This window comes from Oncorhynchus masou, chromosome 12 (assembly GCF_036934945.1).
Source record: "Oncorhynchus masou masou isolate Uvic2021 chromosome 12, UVic_Omas_1.1, whole genome shotgun sequence".
NCBI classification, from domain to species: Eukaryota; Metazoa; Chordata; class Actinopteri; order Salmoniformes; family Salmonidae; genus Oncorhynchus; species Oncorhynchus masou.
This window is the reverse complement of record NC_088223.1, coordinates 78425356-78444523: the sequence shown is the minus strand read 5'-3', so window position 1 is coordinate 78444523 and position 19168 is coordinate 78425356. Positions and strand designations below refer to the sequence as shown.

At 41.7% G+C, this 19168-nt stretch overlaps 1 protein-coding gene across 1 annotated transcript in view; it reads left to right on the top strand.

Annotated features, from left to right (window-relative positions):
• Window positions 1–19168, top strand: part of tecta (tectorin alpha) — a 49817-nt gene that overhangs the window by 25592 nt on the left and 5057 nt on the right. Inside the window, exons 12-20 of the mRNA XM_064982064.1 lie at window positions 6561–7245; window positions 7646–7845; window positions 11687–12067; window positions 12292–12453; window positions 12584–12708; window positions 12948–13228; window positions 15535–15645; window positions 16849–17051; window positions 18825–18988. Of these exons, the coding sequence (XP_064838136.1) occupies window positions 6561–7245; window positions 7646–7845; window positions 11687–12067; window positions 12292–12453; window positions 12584–12708; window positions 12948–13228; window positions 15535–15645; window positions 16849–17051; window positions 18825–18988 (2312 nt within the window). The remainder of the gene's footprint in view (window positions 1–6560; window positions 7246–7645; window positions 7846–11686; window positions 12068–12291; window positions 12454–12583; window positions 12709–12947; window positions 13229–15534; window positions 15646–16848; window positions 17052–18824; window positions 18989–19168) is intronic.

The window sequence follows — 19168 nt, the reverse complement described above, 5'->3', positions numbered from 1 at the left end:
GCCTGGTTCACCAACTACTTCTCTGATAGAGTTCAGTGTGTCAAATCGGGCGGCCTGTTGTCCGAACCTCTGGCAGTCTCCATGGGGGTGTCACAGGGTTCAATATTCGGGCCAACTCTCTTCTCTGTACATGTCAATGTTGTCGCTCTTGCTGCTGGTGATTCTCTGATCCACCTCTATGCAGATGACACCATTCTGTATAATTCCGGCCCTTCTTTGGACACTGTGTTAACCTCTAGTGTCGAGCAATCCCGTATCTGGGAGCGTAATCATAGCCTCAAGCTCATTAGCATAACGCAACGTTAACTATTCATGAAAATCGCAAATGAAATGAAAGAAATATATTCACTCACAAGCTTAGCCTTTTGTTAACAACACTGTCATCTCAGATTTTCAAAATATAATTTTCAACCATCGCTACACAAGCATTTGTGTAAGAGGTATTGATAGCTAGCATAGCATTAGCCTAGCATTCAGCAGGCAACATTTTCACAAAAACAAGAAAAGCATTCAAATAAAATCATTTACCTTTGAAGAACTTTGGATGTTTTCAATGAGGAGACTCTCAGTTAGATAGCAAATTTTCAGTTTTTCCCCAAAAATTATTTATGTAGGAGTAATCGTTCCGTTTTGTTCATCACGTTTAACTAAGAAAAAAAAACGAAAATTCAGTCATTACAACGCCAAACTTTTTTCCAAATTAACTCCATAATATCGACAGAAACATGGCAAACGTTGTTTAGAATCAATCCTCAAGGTGTTTTTCACATATCTATTTGATGATAAATCATTCGTGGCAGTTGCCTTTCACCTCTGAACCAAATGGAAAAGTGCACGCAGCTGGAGATTGCGCAATAATTTTGACGGAGGACACCAAGCGGAGACCTGGTAAATGTAGTCTCTTATGGTCAATCTTCCAATGATATGCCTACAAATACGTCACAATGCTGCAGACAACTTGGGGAAATGACAGAAAGTGTAGGCTCATTCCTGGTGCATTCACAGCCATATAAGGAGACATTGGAACACAGTGCCTTCAGAATCTGGGCCATTTCCTGTTTGAAATTTCATCTTGGTTTCGCCTGCAGCATAAGTTCTGTGGCACTCGCAGATAATATCTTTGCAGTTTTGGAAACGTCAGTGTTTTCTTTCCAAAGCTGTCAATTATATGCATAGTTGAGCATCTTTTCGTGACAAAATATCTTGTTTAAAACGGGAACGTTTTATTATCCCAAAATTACAAGAGCGCCCCCTATATTGAAGAAGTTAACTAACCTCCAGACGAGCTTCAATGCCATACAACTCTCCTTCTGTGGCCTCCAACTGCTCTTAAATGCAAGTTAAACTAAATGCATGCTCTTCAACCAATCACTTTCCGCACCTGCCCGCCCGTCCAGCATCACTACTCTGGACGGTTCTGACTTAGAATATGTGGACAACTACAAATACCTAGGTGTCTGGTTAGACTGTGAACTCTCATCTCCAATCCAAAATTAAATCTAGAATCAGCTTCCTATTTCGCAACAAAGCATCCTTCCCTCATGCTGCAAAACATACCCTCGTAAAACTGACCATCCTACCGATCCTCGATTTCGGCTATGTCATTTATAAAATACCCTCCAACACTCTACTCAACAAATTGGATGCAGTCTATCACAGTGCCATCTGTTTTGTCACCAAAGTCCCATATACTACCCACCACTGTGACCTGTACACTCTCGTTGGCTGGCCCTCACTTCATACACGTCGCCAAACCCACTGGCTCCAGATCATCTACAAGTCTCTGCTAGGTAAAGCCCCGCCTTATCTCAGCTCACTGGTCACCATAGCAGCACCAACACATAGCACGCGCTCCAGCAGGTATATCTCACTGGTCACCCCCCAAGCCAATTCCTCCTTTGGCTGCCTTTCCTTCAATTTCTCTGCTGCCAATGACTGGAACTAACTGCAAAAATCACTGAAGCTGGAGACTCATTTCTCCCTCACTAGCTTTAAGCACCAGCTGTCAGAGCAGCTCACATATCACTGCACCTGTACATAGCCCATCTGTAAACAGCCCATCCAACTACCGCATCCCCATACTGTATTTATTTATTTATCTTGCTCCTTTGCACATCTACCATTCCAGTGTTTAATTGCTATATTGTAATTACTTCGCCACCATGGCCTATTCATTGCCTTACTTCCCTTATCTTACCTAATTTGCACACACTGTATATAGACTTTAAATATATATATATTTTTCCTACTGTATTATTGACTGTATGTTTGTTTATTCCATGTGTAACTCTGTTGTTGTATGTGTCAATCTGCTGTGCTTTATTTTGGCCACGTCACAGTTGTAAATGAGAACTAGTTCTCAACTAGCCTACCTGGTTATATAAAGGTGAAATAAAATGTAAAAAATAAAAATGGCTCTCATGAGGACCATCACAGGAAAAGGAAGACCCAGAGTTTTCTCTGCTGCAGAGGATAAGTTAATTAGAGTTACCAGCCTCAGAAATTGCGGCCCAAATAAATGCTTCAGAGTTGAAATAACGGACACATCCCAACATCAACTGTTCAGAGTAGACTGCTTGAATCAGGCCATGGTTCAATTGCTGCAAAGAACCCACTACTAAAGGACACCAATAATAAGAAGAGACTTGCTTGGGCCAAGAAACCTGAGCAATTAATATTAAACCGGTGGAAATCTGTCCATTTGGTCTGTGTCCAAATTTCAGATTTTTGGTTCCAACCGCCGTGTCTTTGTGAGACGCAGAGTTGGTGAACGGATGATCTCCGCATGGAGGAGGAGGTGTGTGTGCTTTGCTGGTAACACTATCAGTGATTTATTTAAAACTCAAGGTAAGCTTAACTAGCATGGCTACCAAGGGCATTCTGCAGCAATGCAGCTGAAGTCGGAAGTTTACATACACTTAGCTTGGAAATATTAGAACTTGTTTTTCATGCCAATCCACAATTTCTTGTTAACAAACTATAGTTTTGGCAAGCCGGTTAGGACATCTTCTTTGTGCATGACACAAGTAATTTTTCCAACAGTTATTTACGAATAGATTATTCCACTTATAATTCACTGTATCACAATTCCAATTGGTCAGAATTTTACATACACTAAGTTGACTGTGCCTTTAAACAGCTTGGAAAATTCCAGAAAATTATGTCATGGCTTTAGATGCTTCTAATAGGATAATTGACATCATTTGAGTCAATTGGAGGTGTACCTGTGGATGTATTTCAAGGCCTGCCTTCAAACTCAGTGCCTTTTGCTTGACATCATGGGAAAACCAAAAGAAATCAGCCAAGACCTCAGAAAAGACATTGTAGTCCTCCACATGTCTGGTTCATCCTTGGGAGCAATTTCCAAACGCCTGAAGGTACCACGTTCATCTGTACAAATAATAGTATGCAAGTATTAATACATGGGACTACGCAGCCGTCATACCGCTCAGGAAGGAGACGCGTTCTGTCTCCTAGAGATGAACGTGCTTTGGTGCGAAAAGTGCGAATCAATCCCAGAACAACAGCAAAGGACCTTGTGAAGAAGCTTTAGGAAACAGGTACAAAAGTATCTCTATCCACAATAAAATGTGTCCTATATCGACATAGCCTGAATGGCCGCTCAGCAAGGAAGAAGCCACTGCTCCAAAACAGCGATAAACAAAAAGCCAGACTATGGTTTGCAACTGCACATGGGGACAAAGATCGTACTTTTTGGAGAAATGTCCTCTGGTCTGATGAAACAAAAATAGAACTGTTTGGCCGTAATGACCAACGTTATGTTTGGAGGAAAAAGTGGGAGGCTTGAATGCCGAAGAACACCATCCCAAACATGAAGCATCATGTTGTGGGGGTGCTTTGCTGCAGGAGGGACAGGTGCACTTCACAATATAGATGGCAACGGGAGGAAGGAAAATTATGTAGATATATAGAAGCAACATCTCAAGACATCCGTCAGGAAGTTAAAGCTTGGTTGCAAATGGCTCTCCCAAATGGACAATTACCCCAAGCAAATATTTCCAAAGTTGTGGCAAAATGACCTAAGGACAACAAAGTCAAGGTATTGGAGTGGGCATCACAAAGCCCTAACCTCAGCCTATAGAAAATGTATGGGCAGAACTGAAAAAGCGTGTGCGAGCAAGGAGGCTTACAAACCGGACTTATTGTGGGAAGCTTGTGGAAGTCTACCCGAAAAGTTTGACCCAAATTAAACAATTTAAAGGCAATGCTACCAAATACTAATTGAGTGCATGTACACTGCTGATCCACTGGGAATGTGATGAAAGAAATAAAAGCTGAAATAAATATTATTCGGACATTTCACATTCTTAAAATAAAGTGGTGATCCTAACTGACCTAAGACAAGGAATTTTTGCTATGATTAAATATCAGGAACTGTGAAAAAATCTGTTTTAAATGTATTTGGCTAAGGTGTATGTAAACTTCTGACTTCAACTGTACTTCATTCCATCTGGCTTGCGCTTAGTGGGACTATCATTTGTTTTTCAACAGGACAATGACCCAACACACCAGGCTGTGTAAAGGCTAGTTGACCAAGAAGGAGAGTGATGGAGTGCTGCATCAGAGGTCCTGGCCTCCACAATCCCCCAACCTCAACCCAATTGAGATGGTTTGGGATGAGTCGGACCGCAGATGAAGCAAAAGCAGCCAACAAGTACTCAGCATATTTGTGAACTCCTTCAAGACTGTTGGAAAAGCATTCAAGGTGAAGCTGGTTGAGAGAATGCCAAGAGTGTGCAAAGCTGTCATCAAGGCAAAGGGTGGCTATTTGAAGAATCTCAAATATGAAAATATGTTCATTTGTTTAACACTTGTTTCGTTACTACATGATTCCATATGTGTTATTTCATAGTTTTGATGTGTTCACTGTTAATGTAGAAAATAGTAAAAATAAAGAAAAACCCTTGAAAGAGTAGGTGTGTCCAAACATTTGACTGTGCGTGTGTTGTGTGTGTACAGTACCGTTGAAAAGTTTGGGGTCACTTAGAAATGTCCTTGTTTTTGAAAAGCACATTATCCTTTAAAATAACATCAAATTGATCAGAAATACAGTGCTTGTAAATATATTTTATAGCTGGAAATGCCTGGAAAATCTACATAGGCGTACAGAGACCCATTATCAGCAACCATCACTCCTGTTTTACAATGGCAAGTTGTGTTAGCTAATCCAAGTTTATAATTTTAAAAGGTTTATTGATCATTAGAGAACCCTTTTGCAATTATGTTAGCACAGCTGAAAACTGTTCGGCTGATTAAAGAAGCAATAAAGCAATAAAACTGGCCTTCTTTAGACTAGTTGTGTATTCGGAGCATCAGCATTTGTGGGTTCGATTACAGGCTCAAAATGGCTAGGAACAAAGACTTTCTTCTGAAACTTGTCAGTCTATTCTTGTTCTAAGACTTGAAGGCTATTCCATGCGATAAATTGGCAAGAAACTGAGGATCTCCTACAACGCTGTGTACTACTCCCTTCACAGAACAGCGCAAACTGGCTTTAACCAGAATATAAAGAGGAGTGGGAGGCCCCGGTGCACAACTGAGCAAGAGGACAAATATATTAGTTTAAGAAACAGACGGCTCACAAGTTCTCAACTGGCAGCTTCATTAAATAGTACCTGAAAAAACCACCCATCTCAACGTCTACAGTGAAGAGGCGACTCTGGGATGCTGGCCTTCTAGGCAGAGTTGCAAAGAAAAAGCCATATCTCAGACTGGCCAATAAAAAGTAAAGATTAAGATGGGCAAAAGAACACAGACACTGGACAGAGGAACTCTGCCTAGAAGGCCAGCATCCCTGATTTAGTATGACTAGCTTGCTAAAGGTTTGCCTGCATTGTTTAAATGTTGATTAATAGTGGAGCGATACGTAAACACTCAAATTTTCTGTGAAAATATTAAGTAACTAATGTTAGGGGAGCAAAAGTAGCATATTTCACTATGGACTAAGCTAACAGGTTAATTTCCACCACTCATGGACTACACCCACCTTCCTTTGTGAAAAACTTGGGTGACACATTATAACCTGCCCAGGGACTTCGGATGAAAATGAGCTGGCTGGCTAAAACCAGCACTTTTACTGAAACGTTGATTAACGTGCATTGTCCCTGTAAAAAATAAATAAAAAAATAAACATACTGTCGCCCTTTTCTCTCTCCTGTCTTTCTTTTAGTTTTTGGAAGCCAGATTTTTCTTTTGGAAGCGAGACATGATACTCCTCACTCACCTTTCCCTCCCAGTTTGGGGGCAGGACAGAACCATTTCATGTAAAGAGAGGCTATCTGGATGTTTACTTTTAGCCAAAAACAAGAAAAGAAAAATAAACTGTTAGTTTTATTAGTACATTGTAAATAAAATATTATGTTAATGATGATCGGTACATTTTTTTAAAGTATTAAATTATTAACCTCATGTTCTAATAATTTTTTAGGGCCCCTGTCAGTCACAGGCCCTTAGAATCATCTTAACTTCCCCCCCCCTATACGGCGTCCCTGCACACACACAGACACACAGCCATGACTCTCTCTCATGTTATCTCCTAGGTGAATAAGGAGCGTCTATACCTGCCTCTGAAGCTGGGACCAGGGAAGGTCCACATCTTCACCTTCGGCATGCAGCTGGTGTTGGAGACGGACTTTGGCCTGAAGGTAGCCTTCGACTGGAACACCCTACTCCTGCTCACGCTGCCCAGACGCCTCTACAACGCAACCTGCGGCCTGTGCCAGGGCATGCCACTCTCCTCTCCTCCCACCTTCACCACCAACGACTGGGGCATGGCCTGGGCCGATCGGGACACCTTCTGCCAGGTAGGCTGCGGCGACTCGTGCCCACGTTGTGGATTGGTCGAGAGAGGCCTCGGCGCCGTCGACGCCCCTCTCCTTGTCACGGATGCCAACGTGGAAGATGGGGCCCAAAATGTTGAGGGAGGAGGTATCAATGTTGAAGGCGGGGGCTACACGGGAATCCGATTCCACCTGGGTGACGGGCTGTACGTGTTTGTGGAGCCCGAGGCAGTGCGTCTGTGCGGGCTGATCGCGGACCGCGGTGGTGTGTTTGCACGCTGTCACAGCAAGGTGGCGCCAGCGTTCTTTTACCAGAGCTGTCTGCAGGACACGTGCCTGGACCAGGGCGCCCCAGAAACTATTTGCAACTGGCTGCAGATCTACACCAGCACATGCCAGACCCAGGGGGTGCGCGTGTTAGGCTGGAGAAGTGACACGCCCTGTGGTGAGCACAATAATAATTGAGGCTCACATGGGACTACACTTCAATAGAAATAGCTTACTCGATAATAATAACTTATACTTTCTCAAAGGTTACATGGAGTTTTCAGTCATATTATTAAGGAAGAGATTAATCACAAGCAGGAGCTTTATGTAACCCCTCCTATACAATGACGTACACTGCCACATGAACAGCTAACTAATATTTTGTTCATATCTATTCTGCGTCTACCATCCACTAAATGCACCCAGACTTGTAATCTGTCCAGAGTGCCAGTGCCAGGTAAATGAAAAAAGGTTTATCATGTCTGTCTAGTGCACGACTGTACATAAGGAATAGGGTGCCATTTTGGTCTTAACCCACATCTTCGTTGAGGACATGATTCATTTTTCTCCTTCCTCAGTGCTGACATGCCCAGCCAACAGCCACTACTCTGACTGCATGTCAGTGTGCCAGCCGCAGTGTGCCCCAGCCCGAGGCCAGAGGGAGTGCACCCAGGACTGTGTGGAGGGCTGTCAGTGTGACCAGGGCTACGTCCTCAACGGCAAAGGCTGCATCCTGCCCCAGAACTGTGGCTGCTACACGGACGGCAAGTACTATGAGGTGAGTCAATCACACAGAGTAGTCTCTCTCCACAGACAGTCATGTACTGTTCACCTGACATGGTACCAGCAAACAAAAAGTTCCCAGAACATACGTTAGGTCACGGCAAATGTTCTCATAACACACAAACTGTCCAGTTGTGCTGATGTTTATAGAATGTTTCTTTTAAGTGTTCCCAGAACATTTAATATGGTTATGGGAACAGTGTGAGTAAATCAGGACATAGAACATCATCATTTTTTGTTATTAAAATGTTCCCATCCTCTTCACATGCTGTGTACTTGTAAAACTGTATTTGAGGATTTCCTTTCTCCATCACGTGTTGAAAGTATTATAAAATTGGATTTGAGTTTGATTGAGCTTCCTTTAAGTAACTTGAATTCTTGTGAATTCATATGCTTCTTAAATACAGGCTCCAAACCATCAAACTAAATAATAAAATAATTTGACCTTTTCTTATAAAAGCAAAAGCCATTCTGAAATATATAAAAACATATTGATGTTCAATGCAATAATCTTTTATTGATTTAAAGGTCCAATGCAACTGTTTTAATCTTAATATCAAATCATTTTGGGGTAACAATGAAGTACTTTACTGTTATTGTTTTCAATTAAAATTGTGAACACAACAAAAAATACAATAGCAAAGAGAAAAATCATAATATGCAGTGTTACAGTACACAGCATATGAAGAGAATGGGAACATTTGAATAACTCAGAAAATGTGTTCTGTGTCCTGATAGACCATATTAGACTGAAAAAATCCTGCAAAGCCAAAGACATCCACTGGTGGTGAAGAGGGTTAATGATCTGGTTGGAGATCCTAATATTGCAGGTTCAATCCCACTTATTTTTTAACCATGTTTCATTAAAAACAAAACAACAGTGAAGTTGAGGCACAGATATACTCTACTGAAAGAGAGGATGTCTTTATTTGGTCCAGACCAGGTGTTATGTCAGCATTCTTATAAGAATGTCGTGTGTAACCTAGCTTTAATTTTTAGGAATGTTACCACAACAAAGCACATCTCTTATAATGTACCCACACTGTTCCCAAAGCCTAATTAAATGTTTTGAGAACCTTTTCTGTTAACATTTTCGCAACATTATATTCGTATTTTATGCACACTAATACAAACATAATTTTAATGTCAGCACATCTGGATAGGTCCCCATAACACTAAAACTATCTCTTGTCATATCCCCAAAATGTTCCCACAACCTAAAGAAACTTTTTACAAACTTTTAAAGAACATAAAACATTTGGTATTGGAACATTCTTTTAACACCAGGTGCATAAAAGGTAAAACAAAAAAATGTTGGCCATTCCTGTATAATCTGCACAACTCAACTGTTTTTTGTGTTTTGGGAACATATTTTTTGTGATGTCCCCACAATGTTCCCAACAGACTCTTCCCACAACCTAATGAAAAATCAGGGAACTTTTAAGGAACAGACTAAATGTGTTCTGGGAACATTATTGCAACATAAGGAGAATGTTTTATAAAAACATTATGATCATCATCATGACTAAACAGTTTTTGTGCTTTGAGAAAATTTGCTGGGAACTTTCACAGAACAAATTTTGGTTGGCTGGGAAAATGTTACTGGTACATTGTTTTTACACTTCTTGGAAACCTAATGAGAACTTTGGGGGAAGGTTCTGTGGTGGTTGTTACAGATGTTGTGCATAACATTTTAATGAATGTCAGGAGAACATTACAAGGATATCTTATTTAAAACATTTTTATTTTGTATTTTCATCAAAAACATTATTAGAATGTTTTGGGGATGTTATCATCTTAAAGTTAGATAAAACCCCAACTAGAGCTTAATGGGAATCTTAGCTAATGTTCTGGGAATGTTCCCAGTATGCTGGGTAGTTAGCTTGAGATTTCAATTATGTTTGGAGAGAGTGCACAGACACTACTTAATGCAGTTAATTGTCTGTTGTGTGAACTGAACATTATGGAATGGTATTCAGCCTTTGAAATCCTCACCTAGATGTTTAAATATTGTAACATTAAAACTGCACATACAGTGCTTTCAGAAAGTATTAACATCCCTTGACTTTTTCCAAATTTTGTTGTGTTACAGCCTGAATTTAAAATTGATTACATGTAGATTTTGTGTCACTGACCTACATGCAAAACTCCATAATGTCAAAGTTGAATGTTTATACCTTTATTAAAAATTAAAAGCTGAATTTCTTGAGTCAATAAGTATTGAACCCCTTTTTTATGGCAAGCCTAAATAAGTTCAGGAGTAAAAATGTGTTTAACAACTCACATAATAATTTGCATGAACTCACTCTGTGTGCAATAATAATGTCTAACATGATTTTTGAATGACTACCTCATCTCTGTACCCTACACATACAATTATCTATATGGTCCCTCAGTTGAGCAGTAAATTTCAAACACAGATTCAAACACAAGACAAGGGAGGTTTTCCAATGCCTCACAAAGAGGGGCACCTATTGGTAGATGGGTAAAAAAAGCAGACATTGAATATCCATTTGAGCATGGTGAAGTTATTAATTATACTTTGGATGGTGTATCAATAAACCCAGCCACTACAAAGACACAGGCGTTCTTCCTAACTCAGTTGCCGGAGAGGAAGGAAACTGTTCAAGGATTTCTCCATGAGGCCAATGGTGACTTTAAAATAGTTACAGAGTTGAATGCCTGTGATAGGAGAAAACTGAGGATGGACCAACAACATTGTAGTTACTCCACAATACTAACCTAATTGAAAATAAGGAAGGCTGTACAGAATACAAATCTTCCAAAACATGCATCCAGTTTGCAGCATGGCACTAAAGTAATAATGCAAATAAATGTGGCAAAGCAATTCACATTTTGTCCTGAATACAAAGTGTTATGTTTGAGGAAAATCCAATACAAAGCATTTTTTATTTTACCTTTATTTAACTAGGCAAGTTATTTAAAGAACAAATTTGTATTTTCAATGATGGCCAAGGAACAGTGGGTTAACTGCCTTGTTCAGGGGCAGAACGACATATTTTTACCTTGTCAGCTTGGGGATTTGATCTTGAAACCTTTCGGTTACTAGTCCAACGCTCGAACCACTAGGTCTACCTGCCGCATTACTGAGTACCACTCTCCATATTTTCAAGAATAGTGTTGGCTGCATCATGTTATGGGTATGCTTGTAATCATTAAGGACTGTGGAGTTTTTTTCAGGATAAAGAAACGGAATGGAACTAAGCACAGTCAAAATCCTAGACAAAAACCTGGTTCAGTCTGCTCTCCACCAGACACTGGGAGATAAATTCCTTTTTCAGCAGGACAATAACATAAAACACAAGACCAAATCTATGTTGGAGTTGCTTACCAAGAAGACTGTGAATGTTCCTGCATGACCAAGTTAAAGTTTTGACTTAAATCTACTTCAAAATCTATGGCAAGACCTGAAAATGGTTGTCTAGCAATGATCAACAACTAATTTGACAGAGCTTGAAGAATTTTGAAAAGAATAATGGGAAACTGTTGCACAATCCAGGTGTGGAAAGCTCTTAGAGACATACCCAGAAACAGTCACAGCTGTAATTGCTGCCAAAGGTGCTTCTACAAGGTATTGACTCAGGGGTGTGAATACTTAAGTAAATTAGATATTTCTGCATTTCACATTCAATACATTTGAAAACATTTCTAAAAACATGTTTTCACTTTGTCAGTATCGGGTAATATGTGTAGATATATTTTTTTTAAGTCCATTTTGAATTCAGGTTGTAACACAAAACATTTAGGAAAAGTCAAGGGGTATGAATACTTTCTGACGGCACTGTATTGTCATAACTTATGTTCCTCTTCGCCAGCCCAAACAGCTGTTCTGGAATGGCGACTGCACCAAGCGCTGCCAGTGCATCGGCCGCAACCTCATCCAGTGCGACCCGCGCCGCTGCAAGGCCGAGGAGGAGTGTGCCCTGCACCACGGTGTGCGTGGCTGCTTTGCCCGGCGCTCGCAGCACTGCGTGGCATCCGGCGGCGGTGTCTTCAGGACCTTTGACGGGGCGTCCTTGCGCCTGCCTGCCTCCTGCTCCTTCGTGCTGTCCACCAACTGCCACAAGCTACCTGACCTCTCCTTCCAGCTCATCGCCAACTTCGACAAGTGGAGCACGCCAAACCTCACCACCATCTCCCACGCATACCTCTATATCAACGAGGAGAATATACTGATTTCCGGGAGCACTGTGAAAGTGAGGAGAAAAGAGGGATAGAGATGGATGGTGGATAGATTAATAGATGAATGAATACATGGATGGATGAGTTTTAGCATCACTTTATAATGTTTATTATGAAAAGAATACATGTGAAATGTGTGTGTTTGTATTAGTTTGAAGTTAGATGGTGAGTTATGTGTATAGTTGTCTCATCACGTCAATGCGCGCATGAATCTTCGCTTTCTCATCCTCCTGACCAGGTGAACGGCACACCCGTATCGGTGCCATTCGTCACGGGTTTAATGACACGCGTCTCCACTTCGGAGGGCTTCCTGGTCATCGACACACCACAGGACATCCAGGTGCGCTACAACCGCTTCAACACGCTTAGTATCACCATGGGTCAGCGGCTGCAAAACAAGGTTTGTTGTTTTCCTTGTGGTTGTAGAGCATTATATACGCTTTATGTAATGCATTATATGGTTATTGTAAAGCGTCTTTAGGTTTTAGAAAATAACTGTGAGAGCTATAAAAGAGCTATATATTATTAAGGTGTGTGGCCTTTGTGGCAACTTCAACGGAGACCCCACTGACGACTACATCACCTCCCGCGGGAAGCCAGCCATCAGCGCCCTGGAGCTGGCCCAGAGCTGGAAGACCAATGGCATGCAGAACAGGTGAATTGGAGAGGAGGCATGGGAAGGGGTGACATGGAAGAGCTTATCACAGCTAGAATTTTATGGGTTCCTCCAAGTTGTTTTTAAATATGTTTGCTGGTTATTTGGCAGTGTCCAGAATCTTCTAGGATTTCTGGAGAATGTTGTGGTGCTAGTTTAAACAGATTGGTGCATTCAAAAGCATGGATGGATCTTCCCATCTCAACCTCTTACCTCGCATCCCTTCACCCTCTCCCCAGCTGTGACGAGACCCAGTACGTGGCACTGGCCCAGTCGTGCGAGAACACGGCCGTGCTTGGCCTCCAGGGCGAGGAGGGGTGCCAGAAGCTGACCCAAATGAAGGGCTTCTTCCAGCCCTGCCATGGCCTGCTGGATCCCAGGCCATTCTACCAGTCCTGCTACCTGGACGGCTGCTACAACCACCGCAAGGCCCAGGTGTGCGGCTCGCTCGCTGCCTACGGCGAGGCCTGCCGCTCCCTGGGCACGCTCACAACAAAATGGATTGCGCAGGAGAACTGCTGTAAGGGCACGGGATGGGGACGGTCATGGGGGCATGGTGGAAAGAATGGCTTTCTGGAGGAGGGGTATAAAGGGAGGCACGATGGTGAATAGGTACCAATTTGTGCATTTTGATAAAATAGTATTTAGAACACTAAGAGTTCACTAAGAGTTCTGCAGGGGTAAGTCCTTGGACCATTATTGTTCCGACTAAGCTGTACATGCTACCAATGGGCGATGTAACACACAAACATATTTTGCAATGGCTCTCATTGTTTCAAACTTGAGCTACAGTGCCTTCAGAAGCTACTCAAACCCCATAACTTATTCTACATTTTGTTGTTACAGCCTGAATTCAAAATGGATTACATTTAAAAAAAATCTCACCCACCTACACAAATAGCAAATTGAAAACATGTTTTTAGAAATGTTAGCATATTTATTGAAAATAAAATATAGAAAAATCTGATTTGCATAAGTATTCACACCCCTGAGACAATACTTTGTAGAAGCACCTTTGGCGGCGATAACGGCTTTGAGTCGTCTTGGGTATGTCTGTATCAGCTTTGCACATATGGATTTAGGGATTTTCTCCCATTCTTCCTTGTAGATTTTCTCAAGCTCTGTTAAATTAGATGGGGAGCATAAGTGAACAACAATCTTCAAGTCTTTCCACAGATATTCAATGGGATTCAAGTCTGGGCTTTGGCTGGGCCACTCTAGGACTGTTTTGGCTGTATGCTTGGTGTCAATGTCCTGTTGGGACATATACTAAACAAAAATATAAATGCAACATGGAACAATTTCAATTTTTTTACTGAGTTACAGTTTATATAAGGAAATCAGTCTATTGAAATGAATCCATTAGGCCCCAATCTATGGATTTCATATGACTGGGAATACAGATATGCATTTGTTGATCACAGATACCTGTAAAAAAAAAAGTAGGAGCGTGGATCAGAAAACAGGTCAGTATCCAGCGTGACCACCATTTACCTCATGCAGTCTAGCGTAACCACCATTTACATCTCCTTCGAACAGAGTTGATCAGGCTGTTGATTGTTGCCTGTGTAATGTTGTACCAGTGAAACACGCTGTTGTACACGTCGATCCAGAGAATCCCAAACATGCTCAATGGATGACACGTCTGGTGAGTATGCAGGCCAAGGAAGAACTGGGACATTTTCAGCAGCCAGGAATTGTATACAGATCCTTGCGACATGGGGCCATGTATTATCATGCTGAAACATGAGGTGATGGTAGAGGATGAATGGCATGACAATGGGCCTTAGGATCTCGTCACGGTATCTCTGTGCATTCAAACTGCCATCAATAAAATACAATTGTGTTCATTATCTGTAGTTTATGCCTGCCCATACCATAACCATGGAGCACTCTGTTCTCAACAGTTACACCATGAGCATGCTGTTTAATCATGTTCTTGATATACCACACCTGTCAGGTAGATGGATTATCTTTACAAAGGAGAAATGCTCACTGACAGGGATGTAAACATATTTGTGCACAAAATTTGAGAGAAAGCTTTTTTGTGCATATGGAACATTTCTGCTATCTTTTATTTCAGCTCATGAAACATGGGATTTGTATTTTTTATTTTTTGTTCAGTGTAAATCTTCGCCCCAGTCTAAGGTCATTTGCACTCTGAATCATCATCTCATCAATGATTTGCCTGTATTTGGTTCCATTCATTGTACCCTCTATCCTTACCAGTCTCCCAGTCCCTGCTGCTTATAAGCATCCCCATAGCATGATGCTGCCACCACCACGCTTCACAGTAGGGATGGTGTCAGACTGTTAGACAGGTAATGAGTTGTGCACAGTTAAGGAACATTTTTGTCTCCTCAGACCACAGAATCTTTTGCCTTTATGGTCTGTCTTTCACATGACTTTTTGCATACTCCAGACGATAAAAGGAAATTGGATGCACCTGAGCTCAATTTGTAACATCATAGCCAAGCGGTGGTAATACTTTATATCATTTTCAATACATTTGCAAAAATGTCCAAAAATGACTTTGTCATTATGGGTTATTATGTCTAGATGGGTGAGATAAAAATACATTTGATCTATTTTAAATTCCGTCTGTAACACAACAAAATGTGCAATAAGTCAAAGGATATTAATACTGAAGGCACTTTATATACAGGTAACTTGAACTTGGAGCATGTGTTAATATCTGGGTGGTTTGCAGGAAAATGTTGGTTACATTTATAAAACATAGCATTAGGCTCTTCAAGAATAACAGTCAGTACAATTGGTTGGATGAGGTGGTGTGACAGCTAACATTGTGCCTGCATCTGTCTTTAGCAGAATGGATCTACGACCCCTGTGCAGGGGAGATCTGCACCAACAACACGTGTGAGCAGGAAAACGGGGGCGACCTGTGTGGCTGCCCCGAGCTGCCCAACAACGCTGGGGGTACGTGTGTGGAGGGAGGGAGGGGAGTCAGGGAATGGGGATGAGCGAGGGGGTTGTGGTAATCGTTAGGCTATACAGGATAAATATATATTGTATCTCTATTTTTAAATCTTAATAATTCATTTATCCAGCTCAGTCTTATTTTGAACAAATCTTTTATTTGGTATTTTATTAGGATCCCCATTAGCTGAAAGCAGCAGCTACACTTTCTGGGGTCCACGCAAAACATGAAACACTGCATAATACAGAATATTAATAGACAAGAACAGCTCAAGGACAGAACTACTTGCATCCTGACGTGTTGTATCACTGCCTGGTATGGCAACTGCTCGACCACAAAACACTACAAAGGGTAGAGCATACGGCCCAGTAAATCACCGGGGCCAAGCTTCCTGCCATCCAGGACCTCTATACCAGGCGGTGTAAGAGGAAGGCCCTAAAAATTGTCAGACTCCAGCCACCCTAGTCAAGGACTGTTCTCTCTGCTACCGCACAACAAGCGGTACCGGAGCGCCAAGTCTAGGTCCAAGACGCTTCTAAACAGCATCTACCCCCAAGACATAAGACTCCTGAACATCGAATCAAATGTCTACCCAGATTATTTGCATTGCCTGACCCCCCCCCTTCTACACTGCTGATACTCTCTGTTATTATCTGTGCATAGTCACTTTAATAACTCTACCTACATGTACATATTACCTCAATTACCTCGACGCCGTTGCCCCCGTACATTGACTCTGTACCGGTACCCCATGTATAAAGCCCCGCTATTGCTATTTACTGCGGCTCTTTAATTATTTGTTATTCTTATCTCTTACTATTTTTTGTGGTATTTTCTTAAAACTGCACTGTTGGTTAAGGTTTTGTAAGTAAGCATTTCACTGTAAGGTCTACTACACCTGTTGTATTCGGCGCATGTGACAAATACGATTTTATTTGATTCAAGTGTGGCTCAGTCGGTAGAGCATGGCGCTTGCAACGCCAAGCGTCGTGGGTTCGATTCCAGCTAGGGCCACCCATATGTAAAAGTAGTGGCCCCAGCCGACTTGTAAGTCGCTTTGGACAAAAGCGTCTGCTAAATGGGATATATATATATATATATATATATATAAGTTTGAACACGACCCAAGCCCAAGTCTAGCATCTGTATTCAAGTTAGCTACCGTAGTCTTATGTTTCTCAACCCCTGTGTTTTCCCACTAGACGAGGATGACATCATCCAGGCAGAGGTGACGTGTAAGCACGCCCAGATGGAGGTGTCCATCTCCAAGTGTAAGCTCTTCCAGCTGGGCTTCGAGCGTGAGGACGTGAGGATCAACGACCAGCACTGCCCCGGCATCGAGGGAGAGGACTTCATCTCCTTTCATATCAACAACACTAAGGGCCATTGCGGCTCCATCGTACAGGTAATTAACCACAGATCTAGGATCAGTGGATAATTATTAAAACCTGACCTTAATTATTAGGGATGTGATAATACAGTTGAAGTCAGAAGTGTACATACACTTAAGTGTACATATACTCAGTTGACTGTGCCTTTAAACAGCTTGGAAAATTCCCAAAAATGATGTAATTGCTTTAGAAGCTTCTGATTGACAGGAGGTGTACCTGTGGATGTATTTCAAGGCCTACCTTCAAACTCAGTGCCTCTTTGCTTGACATCATGGGAAAATCAATAGAACCGCATACCGCTCAGAAAGGGGACGCGTTCTGTCTCCTAGAGATGAACGTACTTTAGTGCGAAAAGTGCAAATCAATTCCAGAACAACAGCAAAGGACCTTGTGAAGATGCTGGAGGAAACGGGTACAAAAGTATCTATATCCACAGTAAAACGAGTCCTATATCGACATAACCTGAAAGGCCACTCAGAAAGGAAGAAGCCACTGCTCCAAAACAGCCATAAAAATGCCAGGCTACGGTTTGCAACTGCACATGGGGACAAAGATTGTACAATTTGGAGAAATGTCCTCTCTCCCGATGAAACAGAAATAGAACTGTTTAGCCAGAATGACCATTGTTATGGTTGGAGGAAAAAGGGGGGGGGGGCTTGCAAGCTGAAGAACACCATCCCAACTGTGAAGCACGGGGGTGGCAGCATCCTGTTGTGGGGGTGCTTTGCTGCAGGAGGGACTGGTACACTTCACAAAATAGAGGAGGGAAAGTTATGTGGATATATTGAAGCAACATCTCAAGACATCAGTCAGGAAGTTAAAGCTTGGTCGCAAATGGGTCTTCCAAATGGACAATTACCCAAAGCATATTACCCCAATCAAAGTTGTGGCAAAATGGCATAAGGACAACAAAGTCAAGATATTGGAGTGGCCATTACAAAGCCCTGATCTCAATCCTATAAAAAATTTGTGGGCAGAACTGAAAAAGTGTGTGCGAGCAAGGAGGCCTACAAACCTGACTCAGTTACACCAGCTCTGTCAGGAGGAATGGGACAAAATTCACCCAACTTATTGTGGGAAGCTTGTGGAAGGCTACCGGAAATGTTTGACCCAAGTTAAACAATTTAAAGGCAATGCTACCAAATACTAATTGAGTGTATGTAAACTTCTGACCCACTGGGAATGTGATGAAAGAAATAAAAGCTGAAATTAATAATTCTCTCTACAATTATTCTGACATTTCACATTCTTAAAATAAAGTGGTGATCCTAACTGACCTAAGACAGGGATTTTTACTCTGAATAAATGTCAGGAATTGTGAGAAACTAAGTTCAAACGTATTTGGCTTAGGTGTATGTAAACTTCCGACTTCAACTGTGTACCTGACCCTAAATCAGTGACCTCCATCTACATTAACAACACCAGGGGCCACGTGGCTGTATTGTAAAGGTTGCCACAGATCTGTAGTCAGATTATCTTACCTTTAATCATAACTAGTCATTAAGGGGATTGAGAAATATCTGATCCTGGAGTAGTGGTTAGTGCTACTTCCACCTACTGGTGCCAAACACATGCCTTAGGCTTGTGACTCATCACCAAGGGGCAATAGGATTAATTTTATTGGTGAGAAACTGTATAGCCAATAGGGTAGACCTGTCATTTCCTATCGCAAGGGCCAGTAGGGCTCCATGTTACTGAGGAAATCTCTTCCCCGACCAATAGGCATACTATGCTTACTGTAATGATGTTTATTGTCCAGCATATCTGCCATTTTTATTTTCTACCAGTCCAACAGCACACACATCATGTACAAGAACACGGTGTGGATTGAGAGCGTGAACAACACTGGCAACATCATTACCAGGGACAAGACAATCAATGTGGAGTTTTCCTGCGCCTACGAGCTGGACCTCAAAATATCTCTGGAGACCGTGCTTAGGCCCATGCTCAGGTTAGAGGACCTACTTTTTCTCAACTTTCCCCAAATTCCCAGGTTTTCCAATCTAATCTAAGCAGGAAATCTGGAATCCTCAAATCATAACTTCCTGTAAACCTGGGAATTTTGGGAGAGTTAGCGGAATTTTGCAACCCTACTGTGATTGTTTTCAATTAAAATGGTCAGAAAGAAACT